The sequence below is a fragment of the Protobothrops mucrosquamatus genome, unplaced genomic scaffold (assembly GCF_001527695.2).
Source record: "Protobothrops mucrosquamatus isolate PMUCROS unplaced genomic scaffold, P.Mucros_1.0 scaffold2219, whole genome shotgun sequence".
Lineage (NCBI taxonomy): Eukaryota > Metazoa > Chordata > Lepidosauria > Squamata > Viperidae > Protobothrops > Protobothrops mucrosquamatus.
The window spans coordinates 72,844-98,337 of NW_015388311.1; the positions used below are offsets into that span (position 1 = coordinate 72,844).

General features: G+C 39.0%; 1 protein-coding gene across 1 annotated transcript in view; it reads right to left on the reverse strand.

Annotated features, from left to right (window-relative positions):
* Window positions 1–10,782: 10,782 nt before the first annotated feature.
* PRKN (parkin RBR E3 ubiquitin protein ligase) overlaps window positions 10,783–25,494 on the reverse strand; it is a 112,877-nt gene continuing 98,165 nt past the window's right edge. The window contains exons 4-6 of the mRNA XM_015824396.2: window positions 20,221–20,307; window positions 13,435–13,552; window positions 10,783–11,890 (exon numbers count right to left, since the gene is read on the reverse strand). Coding sequence (XP_015679882.2) covers window positions 11,781–11,890; window positions 13,435–13,552; window positions 20,221–20,307 — 315 coding nt within the window. The 3' untranslated portion in view covers window positions 10,783–11,780. The remainder of the gene's footprint in view (window positions 11,891–13,434; window positions 13,553–20,220; window positions 20,308–25,494) is intronic.

Sequence of the window (25,494 nt, forward strand, 5' to 3'; positions counted from 1 at the left end):
TAGGGTGAATTTTAAATAGGGAATAATTTTTAAAATTTTTTAAAGATTTTAAATATGACACAGCCATTAATATATTTGCTTTTTAATTGGTTTTATAGGGGAAATGTTTTTTTGTGTTGTTTTTTAACATGCTGTGAGCCGCCCTGAGTCCCTCTGGGGAGAAGGGCGGCATAGAAGTTTAAATATAAATAAATAAATATAGATTTGATTTGTTTTTTTAACTTTTATTGATTTTTTAATACAATTCAAAAGTATTTATTCAACAAACGTGTTGTCTGAGTTTATCATTCACTAATACAAATTGAATTCCTAATCCCTTATTCTTTTCTCCAGCCATTGATAAAATAAGTCCCAAGTTTGAAAGTATTCTGTTTCTTCTTTTTCTTTCAACCTCAGAGTAAGTCTGTCCATTTCCACACAATCTAGTATTTTTTTAATTATTTCTTCCTCTGGTGGTATTTCTTCATTTTTCCAATATTGTGCGAATATGATTCTTGCCGCTGTTATCACATGTAAAATCAAGTATATACTTTGTTTGTCAAGCTTTTCTGGTATTATACCTAATAAAGTTCAGATTTAAAATCTACATGTTTTCCCAACATTTTTTCTACCCAAGTATGTATTTTTGTCCAATATCTCTTTGTTTTAACACATGTCCACCATATATGATAATAGGTTTCTGACTTGTGATTACATTTCCAACATCTATCTGACATATTTTTAAACATTTTTGCTAGTCTTGCTGGTGACAAGTGCCGTCTATAAAACATTTTATATAAGTTTTCTTTGTAAGCAGTTGACATTGTCAATTTATAATTTCTTTCCCACAGGTTTTGCCATTTCTCTAAGTCTATATTGTCTCCAAAATTCTTTGCCCATGTTATCATTATTTCTTTTACTTGTTCATTTTCCATTTTCAAATTCAATAAACAGTTATACGTTTTCTTAATTAGTTTCTCATCAGAGGTTAATAATCTCTGATCAAACAAGGTCTGCTCTTTATAAAATCTGTACAATTTAACATCTTTATCATATCTCACTTGCATTTGTAAATATGCTCACCACGATAGATCAATATCAAATGTATAGATTTGATTTGTATTCACTGTAAAAATGTTCAGTAATTCTAAGAGAAATATGATACTCAGTTTTTGAAAAAAAGTGACATTTGTATAACATACCTATTCCTTCTCCATAGAATCTCAGCCCATTCATATAATTTCTAACATTAATCATTCTCTAACGAGTGAAGTATTGAATTTTTCTTATGTAAGCATGAAATTTTTTTGCAACCAGAAATGAATTCTCTTTAAAGACGGGGTATTGGCTGGTGCCCAGATAAAGCAGATTCACTACTGGAATCACTCTGTCTTTTTGACCTTTATTAATATATCTACCAAAGGATGGGGCAGAATCTCCCTTATACTTCATGCCTCCTTTTCCTTTGCTCCTCCTGAGATTGGCTTAGAAAGAGTTTTTCAAACGTTTTCAGGTGATAGAAACGGTTAGCTTAAAAAGATATTCACAGAATTACTGCTGTCTGTCTCTCAAACCCACCGGATAACCCCATGGTCTGGCGCTTTTCAATGTCAGCCGACAAGCCCCACCTATTCCACTGCGCCTTAGGAAAATTGCTAAGATCGTCTCTTGTTGCATCTCAGTTATTTTGTTTTCTCTGCCCTTAGCTTCTCATGGAACCTCATTAAATTATTATATATAATGATCTTTGTAAAGCCTGGAGGGGAATCCAGTACGGATAGTCCTTGACATACAATTGGAACTGAGCCTAAACTTTCTGTTGTTAAGCGAGACAGTTGTTAGGTGGGTTTTGCTCCATTTTATGACCTTTCTTGCCATAAGTTGTTAAGTGAATCCCTGCAGTTGTTAAATTAGTAACACCGTTGCTAAGTGAATTTGGTTTCCCCACTAACTTTGCTTGTCAGAAAGTTGCAAAAGGTGATCATGAGCACAGGACACCACAACAGTCCTAAATACATGCCAGTTGCCAAGCATCCAAATTTTGATCACCTGACCATAGGGATGCTAGTCATGCGAAAAATGGTCTTAAGTCACCTTTGTCAATGCCGTTTTAAGTTTGAACAATCACTAAACAAATGGTTTTAAGTCAAGGATGAACTATAGATCAGAAAGAGTGAATAAAGTCCCCTTGAAGTGCTTAAATAATTTTGTAAGCTTCACTTAAAAATGCCTTCCAATTTGGGTGCTTTTCTGAGCATCAATAGTTTGTTTTCGGTGAAACAGATATTGTCTTTTGCTTTGTGGGGGCTAATGTATAATTGGGAATTTTGAGCTCAAGCACCATGTCATGTTTAGTTTCTTGTGAACTCAATATTGTGGCCAAAGAATGTTTGGCCCACTGAACTTCTATTTATGTTTTTGTTTTTTAACATTCAGAAATTTGCTTTTGTGATTGACCTTGCAGTGGAGATGGAAAGTTTGCAACCAATTGGTGAGAAGCTGAGATGTGCCCACCAACCCAAAATGATTAGGAATATTTTGTTTATCTATTGAGTGCTTGAATTTTTAAATATTTACTAGATATCTGACAAGGGAAGCTATAAAAACTCTTTGGTTCTTGCAGCTAAATATGCAGGACTGAACATTGTCGGGTATGAATGCTTGAAGATTTCTCCCTTCACTGTGTTATGTTTTTCTTTGTTTTGAAAGAAAACAGGCAGTAAACATCCATCTGGAGAATTAGAGTCTTCACCCTTTTAAATTCATGGGCATTCTGCCATTTATTTACACAGAGCTAGGATTTCATTCATCAGTAATAATTGGAAGACACTATTCCTTAAATAATTTATCTACTATGAATTGCAAGTATAGCTTCTCTGTAGCTTGTGGCACAAAGTCATAGTATAGCTGTTCAAATCATACTTTAAGGTTGACTAAATTAACGTGATGGAAGTGTTGAAAAAGAGAAATTTGAAACAACTGTTGGCACATAAATGTGCAAAGAATGGAAAACAGGCAGAACTATATTCTTTGGTAGAGTTGTCGCAACCACAGAAAAGCAGTGCATTTAATGAAATGAAAGCAGATGGCTGAAGCATAGCAGCTATGCCAGCTGCTGGCAAGAGAAATAAAAACCCAATCTAATTGGATTTATATGGCGGGGAAAGAGCAATTGTTACAAGAAATATGTTCTATCTTTTGAACTATTCAGAATTCGAAGCATAAGGACCTCAGGGATCAGCTGCGTTGGTCACCTCACTCTTCTATATCGATACAAATTAATTTCCCCTCCTCTTATCTAAGTGTATATGTAATCATCCAGACTAAGTGGAAAGAGTTTCCTTCATCTGATTTACAACATTGAAACAAATATATTAGGGACCAATGCAGCTGTTCCCTAGCATAAATATGGAGGTCAATCAACTGTAGTGTCCATGGGGCAGTCTCAATGCTTCTTACATTCGGCAGAATTTTATAGGTTAAACTCAATAAGACATATGACCCAACACTATGCTTAATCTATAGTCAGTATTTATAAGACATAATTACTTGTTCTACACCTGCAGTTTTTCTGATGATCATTTTTCCTTGAACCAGAGATGTTTGAATACAGTACTCCATTTCTAATCACCCTGGAAAGATGGGAATGAGACTGACCATAGGGTGAAATTTTAATCCTAAGTAGTGCAATCACCATCATTAATTGATTTTGCCGGATAAAAGGAATTCTGGGAAAGAATGACGAATTGACGATGGATAACCATAACAAAATGAAGAGTCGTTGATTAGACCAGCTCTTCATCATTCTTCTCTGAACAAGGAGATGACTTTAGAATCACCCACAAAGGCTCCAGACATTTGCTCTACATGAGGAGACTGCAAGACAGCAGTCTTGTGCAGATCTGAAATTCTGGAAGACACGGGCAGTAGCCATCTTGCTCAAACTGCAGTCTGTGCCTTAATGGACATAAGGTTCACATGCTTCCTTTTCTAACCACTTTTGGAAATTGTTTTTTAACAGCTTTTCAGATATTTGGAACCTTTGGATTGGCAGGTTTTATGGCACTGGGTGAGTTTCCTTCAATTTTTAACAGAAGACGTTTTAAATACGAGTTGAAAGACTTCAAAAAACATTTCTTTGGAATAATCAGGAAAAAGATGTTTAGAATATTGATTTTGGAAAGTTGCAAATGGATTAAGCGTCCAGGTATATTTGAAGTAAGTTTTTGAAATTAATTATAAGAAACTTTCTCATGGGAAGATGTTTTTTATTCTTAAAAAATGATAGGATGGGACTAGGGATAGGACAGTAAGGTTGGACATTAGAAGGTACCAGAAGGAACTAAAGATTGCAATTAAAAGAGAGAGAAAAACTTAAATTCAACTTACTAATAAAGAATAGTACTTTAAAATTGGACACATTGAAGGATATTTGCGAACAGTAGACTCTAAAGCAGGGGTGTCAAACTCAATTTCATTGAGGGCCACATCAGCATTGCAGTTGCCCTTGGGGGGCCGGGTGGGTGTGGCCAGGGTGGGTGCAGCCTACTGGGTGGGCATGGAGGGAGTGGGTGTGGCCTACTGGATAGGCATGGCCAGCTTTACATCGTGCGTCAATGGTGCCTGTGGGGGCCTGGGCAGGAGTGGGACAGATCTGAGGGTCTCTGGCAGAAGGGGGTGGGACCAGGGCAAGTGCCAAGGCATGGTCCACTGGAGGAGCCTCACTGTTCCTCTCAGGCCATGTGGGGGGGCTGGATGGTGGTGCGGGCTGCCCGAAGCCCTGGGCAGCAGAGGTCAAATGCCCAGCCTGGCCCTCGAGCACCCATGGCACCAAGCCCAGCCCCACTTCCCAAGGGGCTGCCCAGCTACACTTACCTCCTCCTCAAGGCTGCTGCTGCTGTGCTTGCTCTCCTTAGTCAGGTTGTTCATGATGGGTACCAGGGCAAAGTCAGAGGGAGATTGAATGCGTTTCAGCATAGATGGCCACCACAAAATTGTACATTGGCTCCCGGCCATCCGGCCTGGGCCAGGGCCAAGGCAGTGGGGGCCGTTCCCTCACTGTTTACAGGATGGCTTCGCGGGCCACATGAAACCACTTTGCGGGCCGCATCCAGCCCCCGGGCCTTGTGTTTGACATGTCTGCTCTAAAGAGTAGACTCAAAAGTTAATTTTAAGACTGCCCACCATTGTAGACAGACTCTTTACTTCTTTTTTTAGTTCGTATTAGTTTTTATCTTTTTAATTGTAATGTTTAATAAAATTACTACATCAAAACGATTTTGCTGAATAAAATGCCTTCCAGAAAACATCCCTATACTACAAATATAAATATCAATTGTGCATATATTGAGGGTGCTTCAAGAGGGTCACTACATTTTTACAACCATAATTAGTTCAAAACCAGTTCCAATGAGAATTTTCATTGAGGATTCTTTGCACAGCTCCAAGTTCTTCCTATTTGCATGACCTTACATTGCAGTAGTTGTTCCATAGCTACTATATTATACAACATGTTTGATGTAGTGGTAAAGGGACCTGGCTAGAAAGAGGGAGACCACAAACATATGTGAGCATGAATTTGAGACTCATTTGGATTCAGGATTGCATATCTGCTCTCTACGGTTGCTGTGTGATCCTTGGAAACACTGCAATGACTTTAAGATACTGCAAACAAATACTGTGTTTAGGATAAGATGCTATAAACATGTTAGCACACTATCTTTTCACCATCAGCATGGTGTGGATACTCATTTAGTGACCATAACTGGGACTGGCAGCTCTGTCATTAGGGAAGATGTCAACAAGTAGCAAATCGTTTAATGACAACGACTGTGCTTTCTTTTCTTCTCCACTCCTCCCACCCTTTGGAAGGTTCACCTGGCCCACCTGCTCAAAATTGATTAGACGAATCAGGTATACCTTCTGCTTTTGTTTGCCTCCTAACCACCTTGGAAAGCTCATCCTGGCTCTGGATAATTAACAAGAAGGAAATTAATGTTTGTATTTGCATTCATTGAAGAGGAAGGGATTCATGGAGAGTAAGCAGACATGCAATGAAGTGTTGAAAGAAAAATCTTCATCAGGGTCCAGTCCAAGCTGGGAATAAACAAAATGGAGACTGCTTTAGAAAGAAGGTTGGAGTTTATTGAAAAGCAGAGCCAGACAGAAATGAGGTTCTGGGAAAGCTGACCACATGTTGCTAGGAATGGTGGGTTTTTATACCTTCTTGTTTCCTGTTCCTGTTTGAGGCTTTGTATTTCCTGTGTCATGTACTTTGACCTGAATCTGAGTGTGCCCTTTTGGTATTGGTGGGTTAATCCTATTATGTTTCCTGTCCTTAGAGTTTGGCTGGGGAATGTAGATTTTAGGGATCTTTGTCTTCCTAATCTCATCAGCTTCTAGCTTCCTGGCACCAACCTTTCTGAAAGGATTATCACATCTGCATTTCTAAAAGCTGGCCTCTGCCTAGTTTCTGCTTGGGGGAGAGGGGCTGGGGCTGGTTTCTATCTTTTTTTTTTTTAAGATCTTCTCCATTCCTTTGGAGAAATATATTCTGACTTTTCGATATTCCCCAAAATATTTCTTTCTCTGGATTCTTCCCACAGAAGAATACAAATAGAAAGGAAAGCTCTGTGCTGGCAGGTGTGAGCATGCTACACAAATAACCCAAGGGATTTTCTATCGTGTGCCTGCTTTGTTTCATGTTATGGCTGCTTCTTCAGTGTCTCCACCCTGCAAGATCAGGAGCAGGGCAACATGTACTGATTGTGAAACTGGAAACTACAGAAGTTGTGATTGTGGTCATTGGTCATAAGGTTATTTTTTTTTCAGCACCATTGTAACTTTGAATGGTCACTGAACAAGGCAGTCAGTAGCCAAGGATTACCTCTATTTAAATGCAACAGGTAGTCTATTTTCAACCAGGAACATTAATAATAATTGCTTCTTTCCTTGCAAAATGAAACAATAAACTTGCTGAAAATATGAGTGGGTTGCTAACATTTTATTGTCTCCTATGATAGAAGGGGAGATGAAAATACGCACCGTTTTATAATTACAAACATAATCTAAACTTGACAGTGGATAAAACAATTTAACAGGTACAATATTGAATAAATATAATAGCCTTAAAACCCCAGCTCATTGAATTGTTATTAAAAATCTTGTTTTTAATATCCATAGTTGAAAATCTGACTGTGGCCATAGTAATTTTAGTATTTTCATCTGCAAGTAAAATTTTTACATACTCAGAAATATCTCTTCCTGATTGGGATTTTAGAATTGGCCAGATAACTTCCTGCTGAAAACTCTGGTATAATGTTGAATAAGACAAACAATACGTTGGTAATTAATTCCTGTACTGAATTATCCCACAGTCTTTGCTTGAAAAAATTAATTGCTGGTGACATACCTCTGGAGAATAACAATCAGGACCAATGCCAATCTGATTAATCTTTTGAATCATGTGTCTACAAAGGATTCATCTGGGATTTCCCGAAACAATTTCCTTGTTTCTCTCCCTTCCCTCCACCTCTCTGTCTCTGTCTGTCTCTTTGTCTGTCTGTCTGTCTGTCTGTCTGTCTGTCTCTCTAAACTTAACAATGCTTAACCAAGTCTTTGTTATCAAAGAGGACTGCTGGGTTTCCAAGAGAATAACAAAACACAGTTAGGGACACTTAAAAAAGGTCTTTAAAATGTCATCAGTTCATATGTTGTTATTAGCGAGTGTGATCCAAACTGGAGCTCCATATAAAATTTGAGATGCAATTTTGGCATTAAAATGTTTATTTTTGCAGGAACAAATCTTCCTCCTTTTCTGTTTTCTTGACAGACAGTTTTTGCTACTTTTAGAGATTTTAAAGTGGCTTTTGACTCTGTTAACAGAACCAAACTTTGGGCTAAATTAGAGAATTTGATACCCGACAGGCATCTTACATAACTAAATCAGGCACTATTTCAAGATAATATAAATTATATGCAGCAGAAAAAAATCACTTACAGTGTTCTTCTAGTCTTTCAATGATGCCCCCATTGCCTCTGTAATTGAGTCTACCTACCTTGTTGTTGGCCATTCCCTTTTTTTCTTTCACCTTTCCCAGCATTAGTGCCTTCTGTAGGTAGCTAGGTTTTCCTATAATGTGTCTGAAGTAGGATAATTAGAGCTTGGTCATTTATGCCTTGAATAAGGCCTCTTGGTTGATTTCTTCAGTGTTCTATTTGTATGTTTTCTTGGTTGTTTGCCGTATTCTCAAGAATCTTCTCTTAACACCAAAGTTCAAAAAAGTCAGTAATCTTCCTCTCCTACTTCTTCAAAGTTTAACTTTCTCTTCCATTGAGTGCAACAGGGAAGAACGCTGCTTGGACTGATTGTTGTAGGTATAGACACCTCACAGCACCTGGATATCTAGTCTGCATCATATTTCTTGACTGCTTGTTTCTTTACTGTTGGTAGTCGATGCTGAAAAATAAAAGCTATCCACCACTTCAATACCTTCTCTGCCAATTCTAAGGCTGTTTTTTCTGTCTGTTGACCTTAGCTTGGTCTTCTTTTAAGTTTGCAGATAGTCTTCAACTTATAAACACAATTCAGCCTGGAATTATGGTGGTAAGTCGTAGTGATCATTAAGCGAGGCAAGCACATGATCACCTCACTTAACAATCATTCCATCTCTCCCCATTGTGGTCATTAAATGGAGCATGGAGTGTCTCAGGGAGGCAAGACACATTGCAGCTCACATGTAGCCTCCGGTAGCCTCCTCCAACTCCCGAGGAACCTTTTGCACAGCTTCCTGTTCTGTTGGGTCCCACACCCTTGGGCTCCCTTCACCCCATCATCCCTCACTCCACTTATCTTTTCCAAAGATTGTCTTTCTCAAGGAGAAGCAGCCAATCCATTATGTAGCTTTCCTAAACAGAGGCGATGTGGTGCCATCCGAAAGCAGGTGCCATTTTGGAAGTGGTCACTATTCTTGCATCCTGTGACTTTGTGAATTGTGGCCACTCACAAAGTGATGCCTCTTTTTCAGGATGGCATCATATGGCCTCAGTATGGGAAGGGTGTGCGGCAGATTGTCTGCTTCTCTTTCCAATAGAAGAGAGGTTGCCTTTTGGAAAGAAAGGTTGCTTTGTGTTGTGTTGTGTTGTCCTAGAGTGTGCACCATTTTGGGGGTGGCCATAATTCTTGAATCTGGGGTAGGCAGATGTCTGATTTTGTATACTTGCAGTAGATAAACACTTTTTCTTCCAGTAATCTTGCAGCCCTGGTTGCTCAGCCAACAGTCCTGAGTTTGGTCACCCATTTGCACCAGATGTCCAGGAACTCCCAACAGCTAGCGAGATCCTTGTTGATCTGGACAACGACCAATCTGATATGGGTTTTCTAAATTACATCTCATCATATTGTTCATGGGACAGACACTTTTTGTCTGGTTCCTCTGATGAGACCTGCATTATGTTATGGCTGTGGTTCTGTTAAAAAAAGGGTTAGTGAGAAAGTAGGATTTTTTTTATTCCAATAACTTTTTTTTGAGTTTGATGTAGAGGAAAGTTTATAATTGCACTAACTTTATTTTTCTTTTAATCCTTTAAGATTCACTGACACAGCTTCTAAGTACTTCTACGACCGGAGTGAATTTGGTGTTTGTGTGTGTCTGTGAATGTAACAGTAGAAATTAGTAGGCAAGATATATTGGTCTGTGAATGTTAAATCTACTCTCTATCGAAAAAGAAAGTTATGATTTGAGGCTTTGAATATATAAATCATCTCTTACTTTCCTAAGCTGATTCCTGCAAATAAACCAATCTTGTGGACAGAAAAGAGGTTTGAAGACATAGAATTGCTCTAGATCAGTGGTTCTCAACCTGTGGGTCGGGACCCCATTTGGGGTCGATTAACCATTTCACGGGGGTCGCCAAGCAAGGCTGTCCGCCATTGTTTTTGTCCGCCATTTTTTTCCCTTTTCCGGTGGGTGCCTTACCTCCCTTGGGCTGGGCCAGCTGGTGGTCGGCCTGCTCTGTCTCTGCCGCTTGCCAGCTACGCCTCGGCTGGCGCAGGGGGCGGAACCACGCATGCGTGGCGCTCCCGGGCAGGGAAAGTCCTCGACTTACGACCGGTTGGGTAGTCCTCGACTTACGACCGGTTTAGTCCTCGACTTACGACCGGTTTAGTCCTTGACTTACGACCGGTTTAGTCCTCGACTTACGACCGGTTGGGGTCGCGGCATTAAAAAGGTTGAGAACCACTGCTCTAGATAAATTCTTGAGTGTTATCCCCCACAGGCCTGCTAGTGCTGCTTTTGCTGTAAGATTACATAATATAAGTAACCAATATCTACTATAGCCCATGCATTAGCAGCTGTGCTTTATTAACAAATGGCAAGGAACAGGCATCACCCATTTCCAACTTCTTTTTATTTCCCAGACCTTCACAAACATTTAATTGAGACTTCAGTTAGAGTGGTTTGGGAAAAATACCCATTTAAATAAGTAATCAAAGGGTTTGGAGATTATTGGTATTCACAACTACAGTGGCCACTGGGCTCCCAGCCAAAAGAATGAAAACACCTATATGAGCTGTAGCACATGCGGATCCTTAAATTCCTAACCCTGAAAGTTGATTGCAATCCACCACTCATTTAGCTTTTGAATTACAAGATTGGCAAATACAGTAGCAGAACAATGTGACAACTCTGATGTAGCAGTGTGTAAGCCACCCACTCAATGTATTTAATGAATGATTGCTTTCAAGTAGTTTCATAATAGCTTCATTATAATAAATCTGAAGTAATCACATACCATCAAAAACATGAAAACACCAGAACTTTTATTGTGGATGAAACGTATAGCAAGATCTTTTATAATAATGGCATAGCTTCAACCAAAGACTTGTAAAAATATAATGCTAAAAATCAAATCAATCAAAAATCAATCAAAATCAATCTGTTTTATAACCATTTTGAATAACTCTAGTAGAACTGTAAATATTTCTATTGGGTCAGACAAAAAGATCACAGAACTCAAATTGATGTTGACTTAGAAAGGTTTTGCATAAGTCTTTAATGTATACATTATCCAACCTCTTCTAGCATCTGCTAGGAATGTACATACTAAAGGGGGAAATCATGTTAACTGGGTCAAAACTGGGTCAAAAGAAGAAAACCAACATCTATACTTTTATTTGTGACTTAGACCTGGAAATCAGTCCAGTAAAAAATTGAGTCACTATAGAATATTGTACTATAAAAGTTCAGATTTTAGAAGGCAAGTTGTGTAATATATTGTTTAGCTGAAACTGCACTTTTGATTATTCTTATGTAATTTAAAATTTAACAATTCTAAAGCTTCAAACACAAAGCCACAAACTGAATTGCTGATAAATATAAACCATAATAGTTTGAACAATTTTGAGAGGCCCAGTTTTGTATAGATCTTTATTTTGCCAATAATAGATAATAAATGTTCAAATCAAAGGTTAACTTAATTACAAAGAGAAACAGGCAGAGGACACATCCTAATTTTCAAGGGAGGAGGCACCATTACAGAATTGTCTTGATAGCTAACAAATGATAGCCTGATTCTTCTGATTACTTTTTTTTTAAATGCTATGTTGGATATAGGTGTGACCATCTGAATATACACACTGATGTGTGGCGCCCACAACTAATTCTCATAAGAAATTCATACCTTGAGCAAGATCTTTAGAATCTGATATTGTTTGAAGCAACTGTGGTTGTGCCCCAATGTTTGGTTTCACCAGCATATTATCATATCATTTCTTGGTTGTTTATAGGGTTACTTAAGGATCAGTCAAACCAATGATCTCCCATGCAAGTTCTGTTCCATTCAAGGCTACACTTCCAACACCATTCAAATTTACACTGAGATTGAGGACATTTCATATGCATACATCCACCTAGAAGAAAGTCAATAATGTGTATAAGAAAATCATACAGGACAAGCAATCATTAGTAGAAATGTAAACGTAAGCTGATAATAAGCTGGCATGTCTGTGGGTATTACAGTAATTACCTGTGGGTTTCGTTTGAGATCCTACAGTTAATTTATGTGTGGAGCTTTTTTAATTTTGCAAACTCTTTATTGAGGAGGATAGCTGCCCAGAGTCTCCTCGATGCCATGGGTAATATAGAAATGTAATGAATAAATAAATAAAATAAACAGCCATTGGTTGATTAATTTCATTGAACTATACTTTCAAGAATCATTAATCAGAGGGAGGGGAGAATGTAGATTATGAAATGTTGCACTTATCCATTCTAAATTCCTTTTCAATTCATGAAATCCTGATTCTGAAGTGAGCCCAAAGGAGACACTCAATGTGAAATGCAATTCTTCTGCATTTATAGTTTCTCTAAAGTCCAGAATGTTGTTTGATTATCCTTGAATCTGTAATGTTCATATACTGTATGTATGAGAGAGTTATTAGTAGTTGAGGATTAAAGTAGACTCAACAGGAATAGAAATGTCAGAATGTAGTGATTGAGAATTAGATTAGATTCAACAGGATTAGAAATTTACAGGTACAAGCTAATTTTTTGTTGCCCAGGCCCAGAATGGACTTCCAGAAGCAGCATCCACACAGAGAACCGGTGGTTCATATATCTGAATCCCACCACTGGACACAACTCTGACAAGGTAGTAATCACAAGTAACCCTAATATAACTATCATTCCCATCTAACAGCAACCTGAATTAGAGCATCATGGGAAAGCAAAGCAGTGTGGCACCTAAATCCAAATCAGACCAAATTATATTCTGCTAAGTAGGAATTATAGACATTGAAATCCAATACATATGTAGGGTATCAAGTTTAGTAAATTCAAAAGTAAATTATCCTGTGAGTTCTGCCTTGTTCTCTTTTCACACACTAATCTTTTGCAGTTTTTGGTTGCACGTGTTTTACTTTTCAATTAAGAATTTCTCTGAAGGACAACTTTGTATGTTCATTTCCTACAGTGACTAAAAATTGTTATCTGGTTTCATGATTTTGATATGGTATTTTTGCTCATAGTGAATGATCAGAACTTATTTTCTAGAAAGTTAATAGTTTTATTCATGTCCCAAAGGTGCTTTTTCAAGAGGCAACTGGACTTTGATTTTCTTTGACGACGTTTCGCTTCTCATCCAAGAAACTTCTTTAGCTCTTCAGATGAAGCTTCTTGGATGAGAAGCAAAACGTCTTCAAAGAAAAACAAGGAAGTCCAGTTGCCTCTTGGAAAAGCATCTTTGGGACAACCATGACCTGGATGACTGAGAACGTCCATAAACAGTTGTATTCATGGTTTTGAAAGTTAAATCACAGAACAGTGAGTTTGCAATCAATTCTAAAAAAGTGAAAATGGTAACCATGCTAGGTTACACTTGGTATATCGGAGTGCTTTGCAATGTTGTTTTAAAATCTGCCTATTGGGAGTGTGAAATATCCTTCAGGAAACTCACCATCCTTTTCTACTGGAACATGGCATTTAGGGCACGGCTTTGTTGTTCTTTTTATTGTTTCCTTGGATGCACCTTCCCATCGAGCTCGCACAGCTGCGTGCTCATCAATTTCAAATCCCTGCAAAGAGAGAAAAACCATGAACTATGGATAAGTTACACAAATCACGACACATGTGGCCACTTTCTCTAGATTGTACTTTTTTTTTTTTTGCATGCATAGGATAATTGGAGTAGTTGTATTATACCAACAGCTGAAAGTTTATTATTAATAGATGAAAATAGTCCTTGACTTACAACCATTTAGGGACTGTTCAAAGTTAGAAGGGCACTGAAAAAAGTGACTTATGACTGTTTTTCACACTTACAACCATTGGAGTATCCCCGTGGTTATGTGTTCAAAATTCAGATGTTTGCAACACCGGTTGCAGTGTCCTGGGGTTGTGTGATCACCTTTTATAACCTTTTGACAAATAAAGTCAATGGGGAAGTCAGTTTCTCCTAATAACTATGTTAGTAGCTTTAACAAGTGCAGTGATTCACTTAACAACTGTGGCAAGAAAGGTCGTAAAATGGAGCAAAACTCATTTAGCAAATGTCTCACTTAGCAACAGAAATTTTGGGCTCAATTGTGGTCATAAGTTGAAGACTACCCGTATTAAAATATTGACCAATGCCCAGAGTTTATTACAATGGTATATGGGAAAGATCTTGGGAGATGGGGGTCAAGGGATACTGGCAAGGAAACTATCAGATAAGAGAAGCATAGCCTGCAATTTGATAGTGGGCAGGGAAGATGCTCAGAGGGGACCCTCCCTAATCTCTCAGGCTATAAAGGAGACTGGGAGAAGGACTGTGGTTTCAGAATTGCAATGATGCTTTGCCATAAGGTAAAATTAGTTAATCTGTTTGTGATTCCTATCCGGTTTACCCTGCGAGGCCAACAATTATATTAATTTGTATTAATACACAAATACATGACCCAGCTTCTTTTTCTTGGAGCATGCATTTTGCTGCATGTAACTCTGTCATTCCATTTTAATGAAATGTTTCTGAAGCATAATTTTATAACATAATAATCATAAATTAATTGCTTGGAAAGCTCACCATTTCTTGATTACCCTAAGAATATAAAAGGACATTACATAAAAAGATTCGGGCTAATTTCCTTCTTTTGAGTTGTTGCAATTTGATACTTCATTCTGTTTTGTCTAGACAATTACTTCATTTTATTATTATAAAGATAGAAGTAAAGTTTCCCCTTTCCAGTCGTGTCTGATTCTAGGGGGCAATATTCTTAGCTGAAGGAGCCAGCATTATATGAAGATGCCTTCGTGGTCAAGTGGCCAGCATGACTATATGCCGAATCACACAAAACCCTGTTACCTTCCCACCAAAGTGGTGTGTGTGTGTGTGTGTGTGTGTGTGTCTGTCTGTCTGTATACACACACACACACATACACTTTTGAGAGCGGGTCTCAGAATTTTATTTTTAATGTGTGCCAGTATATACACAGAAAAAGTGACAATAAGGATTATCTTCCTTGCTTTCGTTCATGGTACCTGTTTATTTACTCGCATTTGCATGCTTTCAAATGCTACGTGTGCAAGAGATGTGGCAAGAGCCCGTCGCATAGTGCAGGAATCTCAAACCCAGGCTGTGAGCTTCCCAGCTGACGAGCTCAGTGTCTTTAACCGCTAAGCCATCGCACCCATTCACAAAAAGAGGAAGCAATCAGAAACTATTAGTTTTATTTCTGCACATTGAACAGCCTTTATTTTTGGATTTTGAAGCTAAAATTACTTGTGGTTGTGCAATATTATTTTATCAAAGCCAATTTTTTAAATGAATAGGTAAACTCGTGTTGCTGGTATCTCTACTCGCTTGTTTTGGGAAAAAGACCACAAAATCCCATATTAAAGCCAAATTCTGACATTATTGCTACTAACTACACAAAGTCATATCATAGTAGAAAATAGCTACCTAGGCAAAAAGGGACCAGATTTCACATAAACAGTTGTTCTCGGCCTGCATGAAGCAAAGGATAATGATTATTCATAATTTTCTCACCATCTTCTGGGGAAGACAGGTATTGCAGGCCTAAAGTTAGGAATCTGCCAGTGTTTTGTGCACACACTGCTCTACGCATGGAAAACTGTCTTTGGGAACTCTGTGGCCAAACTGAAACACGATGCATGTCTCAAGATATGTTAACCCCTATGCAGAATGAAAGAGGGATATTTTGTCCCAGATGGGAACCAAAGTGCATTTATTCTGGGCAGAAGTAATGTGAGTGTGGGGGGAAAAGCAGGAAAAAGAACATTATTAGGTATGGTATGGAGTTGGGGGAATTTTCCAAAATCGTGCAATGCTCTTCCGGATTTGAGGAAGAGCAGCCCTTGCCACATGCAAGGGCTGCTGGAGGGCTTATTAATCTTCCACAGAAAATTTTCTGTGGATTTTGAAATTTGCATGGATAAGAGGGCAGGTTGCCATCCTATGGGCATTTACCTAAATATACATTTCACGAAATGGAATAAGACTTTCTTTTCGATAGGCATGCAGTAAATTGCACTGTAATTTGATAACTGACTTTAGGAGTTTAGCCAGCTTCACCATTTCTAGGTTTTCAGTTTGTTCTACTCGTCTGCTAAGAAACTCTGCTCAGAATAACTTCAGCTCTTCTCAAATGGAGGTTTACCATAGGGGAACATTATGAATTCTCCCAGGAATGACCACAAACGAGAAGAAACTCTAGGAATGTGGTTTCTTCCTTAACAGGTTTTTTATTTTTGGTTGCCTTCTCCCCCTTGATTGTTTATCTGGTGCTGTTTCTTGCTTATCTCGGTTTTGGTTGCTAAGGAGGATGTGCTTTGTGCTGTTTGCTTCCTTCCTGTGGTTTTGGTTATGCCATTTGAATGGCAGGTGGGTGGAGGTTATCTCTAGGTGTCTGTTGATGGCTGAGTTGTCAAAACATCAAAATGCTAGGTCTTTTAGTATAACATTTGAAATGGTAAATTTTATAAATAAATTAGGTTGATTGTTTAGTTTGTGTTTAACTGTGTGCACTGCCCAGAGTCACACGCAAGAGAGATGGGCTGCTATATAAATTCAATACCAACCTACCTACCTACCAACCTACCTACTTACATACATACATGCATATCTTAAAAACAATATGATAATATGTCCTTGAGAAACAATTTTGCATTGTTTATGTGGTTACTTTTTCAAAGACAACTATGGGTTTGCGTGATGCACAAAATTAGCTATTTCTTTAAACTCCTTTTGATAAATAGAAAGCTCCCCCCCACCCCTGCCAAGTCATACAGATGATTAATGTGTAATCTTGTACTTTGTAAAATATTCAGGATTAATTCACAGATTATAAGAAAATCACTGGCCGATTTCAAAAAGGATTCCCAGTACTTTTCTTCAGTAGCACAGTGCCACCAGGTGCAAAATACGAAGGCTGCATTAAGTGAAAGAAAGGGCTTAATAAAGTCACTGGAAATTGGAGGAGGACAGAGAAGGTTACTGAACGGCTGCGTTGGCATGTTCCTGTTCTTGGTCATAGGCAAGATGGTCATGCAGATACAGTATGTAAACTCAAGGCAATTGTTGGATGAGGAAATGTATTTTTTTCTCCACCCCAAATAGCTCTGAGTTTGATTTGGATCTTATACAGTAGAACTTGATTTGAATCCAAGTACCTGTCAGCCATCATGACAGTAGATGACATGAAAGTGAAAGGTGGGTGGCCTCATTAAGCCTTCCTAGTACTGGCCTAGTGCAGGGGTAGGCAACCTTGGCTCTTTTATGACTCGTGGACTTCAACTCCCAGAATTCCTGAGCCAGCTTGGCTGGCTCAGGAATTCTGGGAGTTGAAGTCCACGAGTCATAAAAGAGCCAAGATTGCCTACCCCTGGCCTAGTGCAAAGACTCGTAGGGGAGCGAGTCTTTTTACATCAAGATAGTTGGGGGAATGGTGCTTGTAAAAATAGGATTCTGTTTGTGCAGTTTACTTAGATGGAGCTGTGCTCTAGTCTAGGGATCCATATTTATATCTAAATTACAATATTGAACAAAGCATCACTGAAGCTTCTGGATGCATTTCAATGGGATTCACTTAAATGATGATCCAGATCAAGCTAAAAAAATGTATGTGATGATTTCCTGTCAATATATTGGGAAATATCAATATACAAATTGTCTTTTTTATTACTCTTTGAAAAACTGCACTGTCCCAAGACACCTCTTTACCTCCCAAATTGTGAATTTCAAGAGGTTTGGGCACATGTGCTGGGGTTGTTTTACTAGGTGGTTTCAGACAGATGGTTAATTAGATCCCAGAAGGACACTCTCTCTGTGACTTACCCATAAAATTCCTCTCATCCTGTGAAGAAGCAATAGGAGTTATATAATGTATTGAGCAGTTCAGCTATTGGCCCATCCTACCACCCCATGGGAGACATAGGTACCCACTTAATGTCAGGTTGGATTTGCCAATGTGTGCCTGGGAGGTAACCAGTTTTTCCACCTCCCCTGAGGCTTTATGGCTGCCTGGCATTAGTTTTTTAAGAGTATCTCTTGAAGCAGATCAATAAGCACTGGCTCCCTTATTATCTTTTTAATAAAAAAAATATGGCTCTGGGCCCCATTAAGCCCCCTTTGGCACCAGGAACTGATAGATAACAAGAGAGCAACAGAAATGACAATGGTATACTTTTATGATAAAAAAGACACTTTGTTTGTCAGTGACAAAAAAAGATATAAAAAAGATATACTGAAGGTTTTATATTCGGGGAAATATGGTACTAAATGCGTCCATCTGGCTGGCGATCTTATCTGGGGCTTATTTTTGGGGTGGGGGCTTATATTACGAGCATCCTGAAAACTCATGCTAGGACTTATTTTCCAGTTGGGTTTTATTTTCAGGGAAACACAGCAGCTATATAAATTATATATTATATATAGCTATGGGTAGTATAAAACAGCTATACTTCAATCTCTCAAAATCAGCCATGCCTCAGAAATGCCCCTCAGGTCTTGATCTGTTTCCCTCAGAACTGACCATAGCTAAAGGATCAGCATCCAAGGAGACTTGAATACTGGTCGGCTTAATGAATAATGTGGTTTAGTTTGGATCCTGACATTCTCTAAGAATCTAGCAATTATGTGCAGCCCCATGTGAAAGTCCAAGAATTAACTTGATAAGGAGTAGTGTTCTCAACTCAATTATTTCTTCATTTCAGCATGACTGTTACAAGAAATAAAAGAAAATTTCCCAGTATGAAACATAAAAGTGCACATTAGGACCTTCTCTTTGCTTATGTTTGAAAGTTAAATTGGTTGGCTGGTTGGCTTTTAAAATAATCCTTACGCTATCTTGACCCAAATTAAAATAAATTTGCCCAGTCTGGCACTTCTCTTTACGGAGTGAACACAAGTCAGAATTATTGTGACTATTAGAGATAATGATCAGTTAATTCCTTGTTTAAATCTAAAAGCATCCCTTTTTAAATCCCCAAACATTAAAATATTCCTAGCAGTGAGTTGATTGAACGTTGATGAACAACAGCAAATTGGGGGGAAACGCCCATCTATAAGATAACAGTATTAAATAGACCCAAAAGCCAGTTAAAGAGATGAATTCTGTACCACAAAATTTCTTCAATTTTCTCCCTTTTTTATAATTTATCTCAATCTGTGCTGTGTTTTGCAAATGTGTGCATTTTTGTTTGCATGTGTTGACTGAATGACTGCATTGCATTATTTCAAGAAATGAAAAAAAAATTAAAAACTTTCCAGTTTGCTTATTTGTTCAGAAATAACACTGTGCAACTCTTTGGATTCAGTTCCCAAAAATAATTTAGACTATAGATACAGTTTTAAACAGTAGTAAATGGGTGTTATATTTGTCCCTCTGCATGTTCCAAAGTATGTTTTTGGAATCTAATCTGAAGCATTGCACAGCTCTATCAGAAAGTACAAATTTAAATACCTTAAAATAAAAATCAAATTACTTTCTCCCCATCAGTTTTTATAATCTTCATAATGTAGATTACATTTGTGCTTGCTGCTCACAGTGCTGATTTATGCATTAGTACTATAGGCTGAAGAATTGACATTGGGCTGTAAAAAGGAAGAACTTGGAAGGAAGCATATCAAGCATAAATTTCCATGCTTCTTTATAGCAAAAGTTTATGGAAATTGCATCAGTCATTCTCTCAAAAAAATCTGAATACCATCATGGTGAAGATAAAATAAGCCCCATTTTCAGAGCAGATGTCTGTCTGTATATGTGTTGGAAATCCTATGTAAGTTTTCATGACTTTATTAAAGTTTTAATAACTACGTCTGCTCCACCTATGGTATGTGTAGCAATAGCACTTAGACTTATATACTGTTTCATAGTGTTTTACACTCCTAAGTGGTTTACAGAGTCATCATATTGCCCTCAACAATCTGGGTCCTCATTTTAGCAAACTTGGAAGGCTGGAAGTCAACCTTGAGCTGGTCACAATCGAACTCCTGGCAGTCAGCAGAATTAGCCTGCAATACTGCATTCTCACCACTGTGCCACCAGGGCTCTGGTTAAGAGCTAATAACTGTAACACTAGGACTTCTGAAGGGGAAACAGATTTTTACTGCAGGATCTTCTCCCTTTCTGCCCACATGATGTTTCCCACCAAGGCCCTTGTTGTCTCTGTTCTTGATTAGAACCCCCCTCCCCCCATGATCCTCTAGTTAATTTTCTGAGATGCTATGGATGTGGAGATATGTACCATTTGAGCTGTGGCTCCTGGAGATTTGAAGAAGCTATGGCATTCACCTTCGTGGTATTCTTCTTTACATTCACGGCAGAACACAAACTGGAAAAAGAAAATAATAAACAAACATTAGGAATCAAAGGGAGATATGACAGCTGTAGTGTTTTCAGATGATCCAGCACTCTTCTCATCCCATTAAATTCTCATAATTTCTTATTTAGCATCCATCTAATCACATAGCCTGCTCATTAATACATCTGACATGTATACTTTTCTCCAATAAAAAAAGCTTCTATTACAAGAAAAAGACTTCATCTTTTCATTTTATACATGGAAGCACTGAGGTTTATAACAAAAACAGCTTATAAACTTTTGGGGGAAGAGAAGAAGTGGTTGAAAAGCCAGAACTATCATCAGTCTGTTTCCTTGGGTGAGTTTCTGAGATAATATCATTAGAAAATTGGGGCAGGGGGCAAACTTTATCTTGGGTTCCTCAGTTGCAAACAAAAATTCTCCCAAAATATTTCCATAACTATTTGATCTTAGAATTTTGGAAACACTGGAACACAGGAGGGACTGCATTTCACATAGAAGATTCTTCTATAGCCATGGCTCAAAAGGGTCTGCCAATAAGTGCTGCATTTTCTTAATAATGAGAAATAGATGAGGTTCCAGCAATTCAGGATGCCTAGAACAATTCTCTAAATTAATCAGTGACTCACTCAGGACAAACATATCCAGATTGCTATTCATGTCAAGCACCAGGGAAATCAGACGATCCAGGCAGTTTGTTTATAAAATTGATGGGCCGCCCATCTTACCATAGGGTAACTCTGGGCAGTCTACAGTTACATACACAATTAAAACATAAAAATTAAAATCAGACATTAAAACCTAAGGACACAGGGAGAGGGTGGGGATGGAGGTGGGATCTGTTATTACTCAATCAACTATCTCCACTGCATTGTTCCCCCATTGGGGCACCCCAAGCCAACTGGCACAGCCATATCTTTAGGCCAAAAAGATAGGGTTGGGGCCTATGGAGGGGGGCAAGATGTTCCAGAGGGCAGGAGCAACAGCAGAGAAGGTCCTCCTCCTGGACTAATAATCAGGTTAACGGGACCACAACCCGTCCTCCTCTGCCAGCATGAGTTAGGGAGGGCCAATCCCAGTAGGATGAGACGGTCCCTCAGGTAACCTGGACCCATGCCATGAAGGGCTTTAAAGGTAATCAAATGGAAGCCCTGAGCTTAAGATCTCTATAAGAATCTGAACTATTAACGGTAGATAAAAGTAAGAGGAATTCAAGTTGGGCTGGACTTAGATCTTTTGTGGATGTGAAAGGATTCATGACTGATGATGCATTTGATCCCTCCCCTCCCCCAGGCTCAGCCTGGTCATCTCCTAGAATTCAATTAGGATTCCTCATTTGTTACCTGCCCCGTTTTCTAATGTCTGTGAACAGCAGCAATGTGTTGTCAAAGACGGAGAGCCAGCTTATTTTTTCCTCTGTCAGTCGGCAACTTTCATGTTGAAACCACTTAGTAAAATCACAGATGATAGCTCTGAATAAACAGAACAATCTAAAAATTACCCTCATGTGTGTATTGCCTACTTCTTTATAAGGCAGAAATCTTGACATGGATCTATGATCCCTACACTGTCATTTCCTAATTACTATCCTTGTGTCTAGAGAAAAAAAACAACAAAAAACAAATAAAGTGAAATATCAATTAAAGTATACTTCTGGCCATTCTGAAGTACGCTATCTTGACCCACCACTAGAATACCGAAAGATTTCTTTTTCAGCTCCTTGCTACACTGACAAGCCAAACTGATGGAATACGTCTGATGTTTCGATACAGTGTTGGCTCTTGCATATAATGAATAGACATATCAGCACAACTTGACACTAAAATGTTTATCTGCCTCATGTCACATCTTTGCAGCTCCATTTTGCACTCTGTCATGCTCCTGTTGTCACTTTAAGTGCCGTATGAAATCACAATTCATTGCAGTGCTGCAAAATGATGCTTATGCAAAATGAAACAGGACAACCTGCTGAGCTATTCTAGAACAAGCTTTGCCTGCAGTGGCTGAAAGGCTCAGGTCCAACTACTTAAGTGCAATGAATTTTTGCAATGATGTTCCCTTTGGAAAGATTTGAGCGGTACATTTTCCAGTACAGACATTACTCTAGTTAAGAACTTTTGAGTTGCACGTTTTTGCCGAGATGAACGAACCTGCCCACAACTCCATCCTAGAACAGTGGTTCTCAACCTGTGGGTCGGGACCCCATTTGGGGTCGATCGACCATTTCATGGGGGTCGCCAAGCAAGGCTGTCCGCCATTTTTTTTGTCCACCATTTTTTGGGTCCACCATTTTTTCCCCCTTTTCCGGCGGGTGCCTTACCTCCCTTGGGCTGGGCCAGCTGGTGGTTGGCCTGCTCCGTCTCTGCCGCTTGCCAGCTACACCTTGGCCGGTGCAGGGGGCAGAACCACACATGCGCGGCGCTCCCGGGCAGGGAAAGTTCTCGACTTACGACCGGTTGGGTAGTCCTTGACTTACGACCGGTTTAGTCCTCGACTTATGACCGGTTTAGTCCTCAACTTACGACCGGTTTAGTCCTCGACTTACGACCGGTTGGGGTCGCGGCATTAAAAAGGTTGAGAACCACTGTCCTAGAAGAACCCGGAAGTTGGGAGAAAGCAGGAAAGGTTGAATTTCAGGCATGCCACTTATGTAAGGAGCCCTGGTAGTGCAGTATTGCAGGCTCACTGTGCCCACAGCCTGGAGTTCGATCCTGATGGGGCTCAAGGTTGACTCAGCCTTCCATCTTTCTGAGGTTGGTAAAAATCCAGATTGTTGGGAGCAATATGCAGATAATGCTTCTGCATTGTAAACTGCCCAGAGAGTGCTGTAAAGCACTATGGGGCAGTATATAAGCTTAAATGCTGAATGCTATTGCTAACCTTTTCCCATCTTCTCACGACTTCAACTTGCATACTTTTCTCAGATTTGCTCACGGACTTTAGGGACTGTACTGTGCACGGGTTTTTCTTTGTTGATCGGAATTACGAACAAAATCAATTGATGAACAGTCTTTTGGAATGCAAGCCGAACGTTAGTAAGTAGAGCTCTCTCTGTAGAGGTGGCATGTCATCTTTCCTATTTAAATTAATAGCTGTTAAGCGAGGCATGCAAAAAGGAGAGTCCCCCAGCACTCCTTTTACACACTATAATCCATCTCTGGAGAAGATGAGGTTTACTTTTATAGATTTTATTTTTGAAAATTGATGAGATAAGGAGAAAAGCAATGATGCAATGCCTGAAACTCCTTTTGCCCCCTGATTTTTAATAATAAACTTGGACTTCTGTCGCACAGCCTTACTACACACCTTTGCTTTTGTACTTCTCCTAACTCACCAATTCTCATAGGACGGCCCAGGGATGTTGGCCTTCATTGACTCTTCTTTTTATTTTAGAACATGCCACTTTTCTTCTTTCTCTAACCGGACAGATTAATCCATAAGAATAGGTTTAGTATTTTGGGGTCTCTGAGCTGCAAATATTCTTTCCTATTGGTTTTAGTATGTACTGTTTCTTTGCTTATTATGGTTTATGGGGTTTTTTTGCCACTGCATAGTTAAAAGCATACAGGTAGTCCTCTACTTATCCCCACAATTGAGCCCAACATTTCTGTTGTTTAGTGAGACATTTGTTAAGTGAGTTTTGCCCCATTTTATGACCTTTCTTGGCATAGTTGCTAAGTGAATCACTGCAGTTAAGTTAATAACACGGTCGTTAAATGAATCCATTGATTTTGCTTGTCAAAAAGTTACAAAAAGTGATCAAATGAGCTTGGGCTTAGCAACGGTTGTAAGTATGAACCAGTTGTCAAGCATCTGAATTTTGATCAAAGGTTCATGGGGCTGCTACAAATGTTGTTAAGTGTCAAAAAATACTAATAAGTCACTTTTTTTCAATCCTGCTGTAACTTTGAACGGTCACTAAATGAACTGTTGTAAGTTGAGGACTGCCTGCACTGACATTTAGGCTATCTAGAAGGTTATTAGGTCACCTCCCTATGCAAAATTCAACAAATTAAACATCAAGTATTAAGAAAACACACTTGAAGGAGAAGCAGTAATAAACAAATATAAGGTTTACGCAACTTTTCCATTCTGCAAATGTGGTAGCTATGGTACAACCTCTGAGGTAAAACATTTAGTTTTGGTAAGCAAATCTAAAGACAATATATATAATTTACCACAAATGATGTGGGTCTACTTCCAGTATTATATAATGCTGGAGGGTAGTCATTGCACTACCCTTTATTCTGCACAAGGTTGAACCTCCTCTACACAACTCCTCTGCACAACAGAAACTGCACAACAGAAACTGCAGTGATAATGCAGTTTTCCAGATATGGGGTGATATAAGAGAACACCGTTCCATTAACGGATATCATTCCATGCAGCGTATTGGAAGTATCACCAATATTACTTTATCCTTCTCTACCCAGAGTCATGTACATGAAACGGGCAGCTATATAAATTGATTGATTGAAATAAATAAGCCACTTACAAAGCTAAGTGACCATTATGAAAAGAATCCACTTACGACGAGACTTAGGATCAAAATTTCCATCGTTAGGCAAGGCATTTGCGTAAGCCGCACCTGATTTTATGACCCTTTTTTTTTGCCATGGTTGTGAAGTGAATCGGTGCAGCGAACCCCACGGTTCTTAAGTGAATCTGGCTTCCCCCCATTAATTTTGCTTATTGGAGGTTGGCTGAGAAGGTTTGTGTGGTGATTATATGACGTCAGGATGCTGCAACCCTCATTACTACACGCTGGTGGTCAAGCACCCAAATTCTGATCACGTGACCGTGGGGATGCTGCCACAATTGTAAGCGAGAGGACAGGTCTTCAGTCGCTTTTTTCAGTGCCACTGTAATTTTGAACAGTCATTAAGTGAGTGTTTTGTAAGTCAGGGACTACCTGTATAGAGAGAATGAATGTCGAACTGCAAAATAAATGCAGGTAGGCCTTGACTTACATCCATTCATTTAGTGACCGTTCAAAGCTACAACGGCACTGAAAACAGTGACTTATGACCGTTTTTCACACTTACGACCATCGCAACATCCCCTAGGGTCACGTAATCAAAATTCAGAGGCTTGGCAACTGACTCATATTTATGACGGCTGCAGTGTGCTGGAGGGGGTGTGTCAAGTGATGCGACCTGCTGACAAGCCAAATTGATGGTGCTACTAACTTACCAA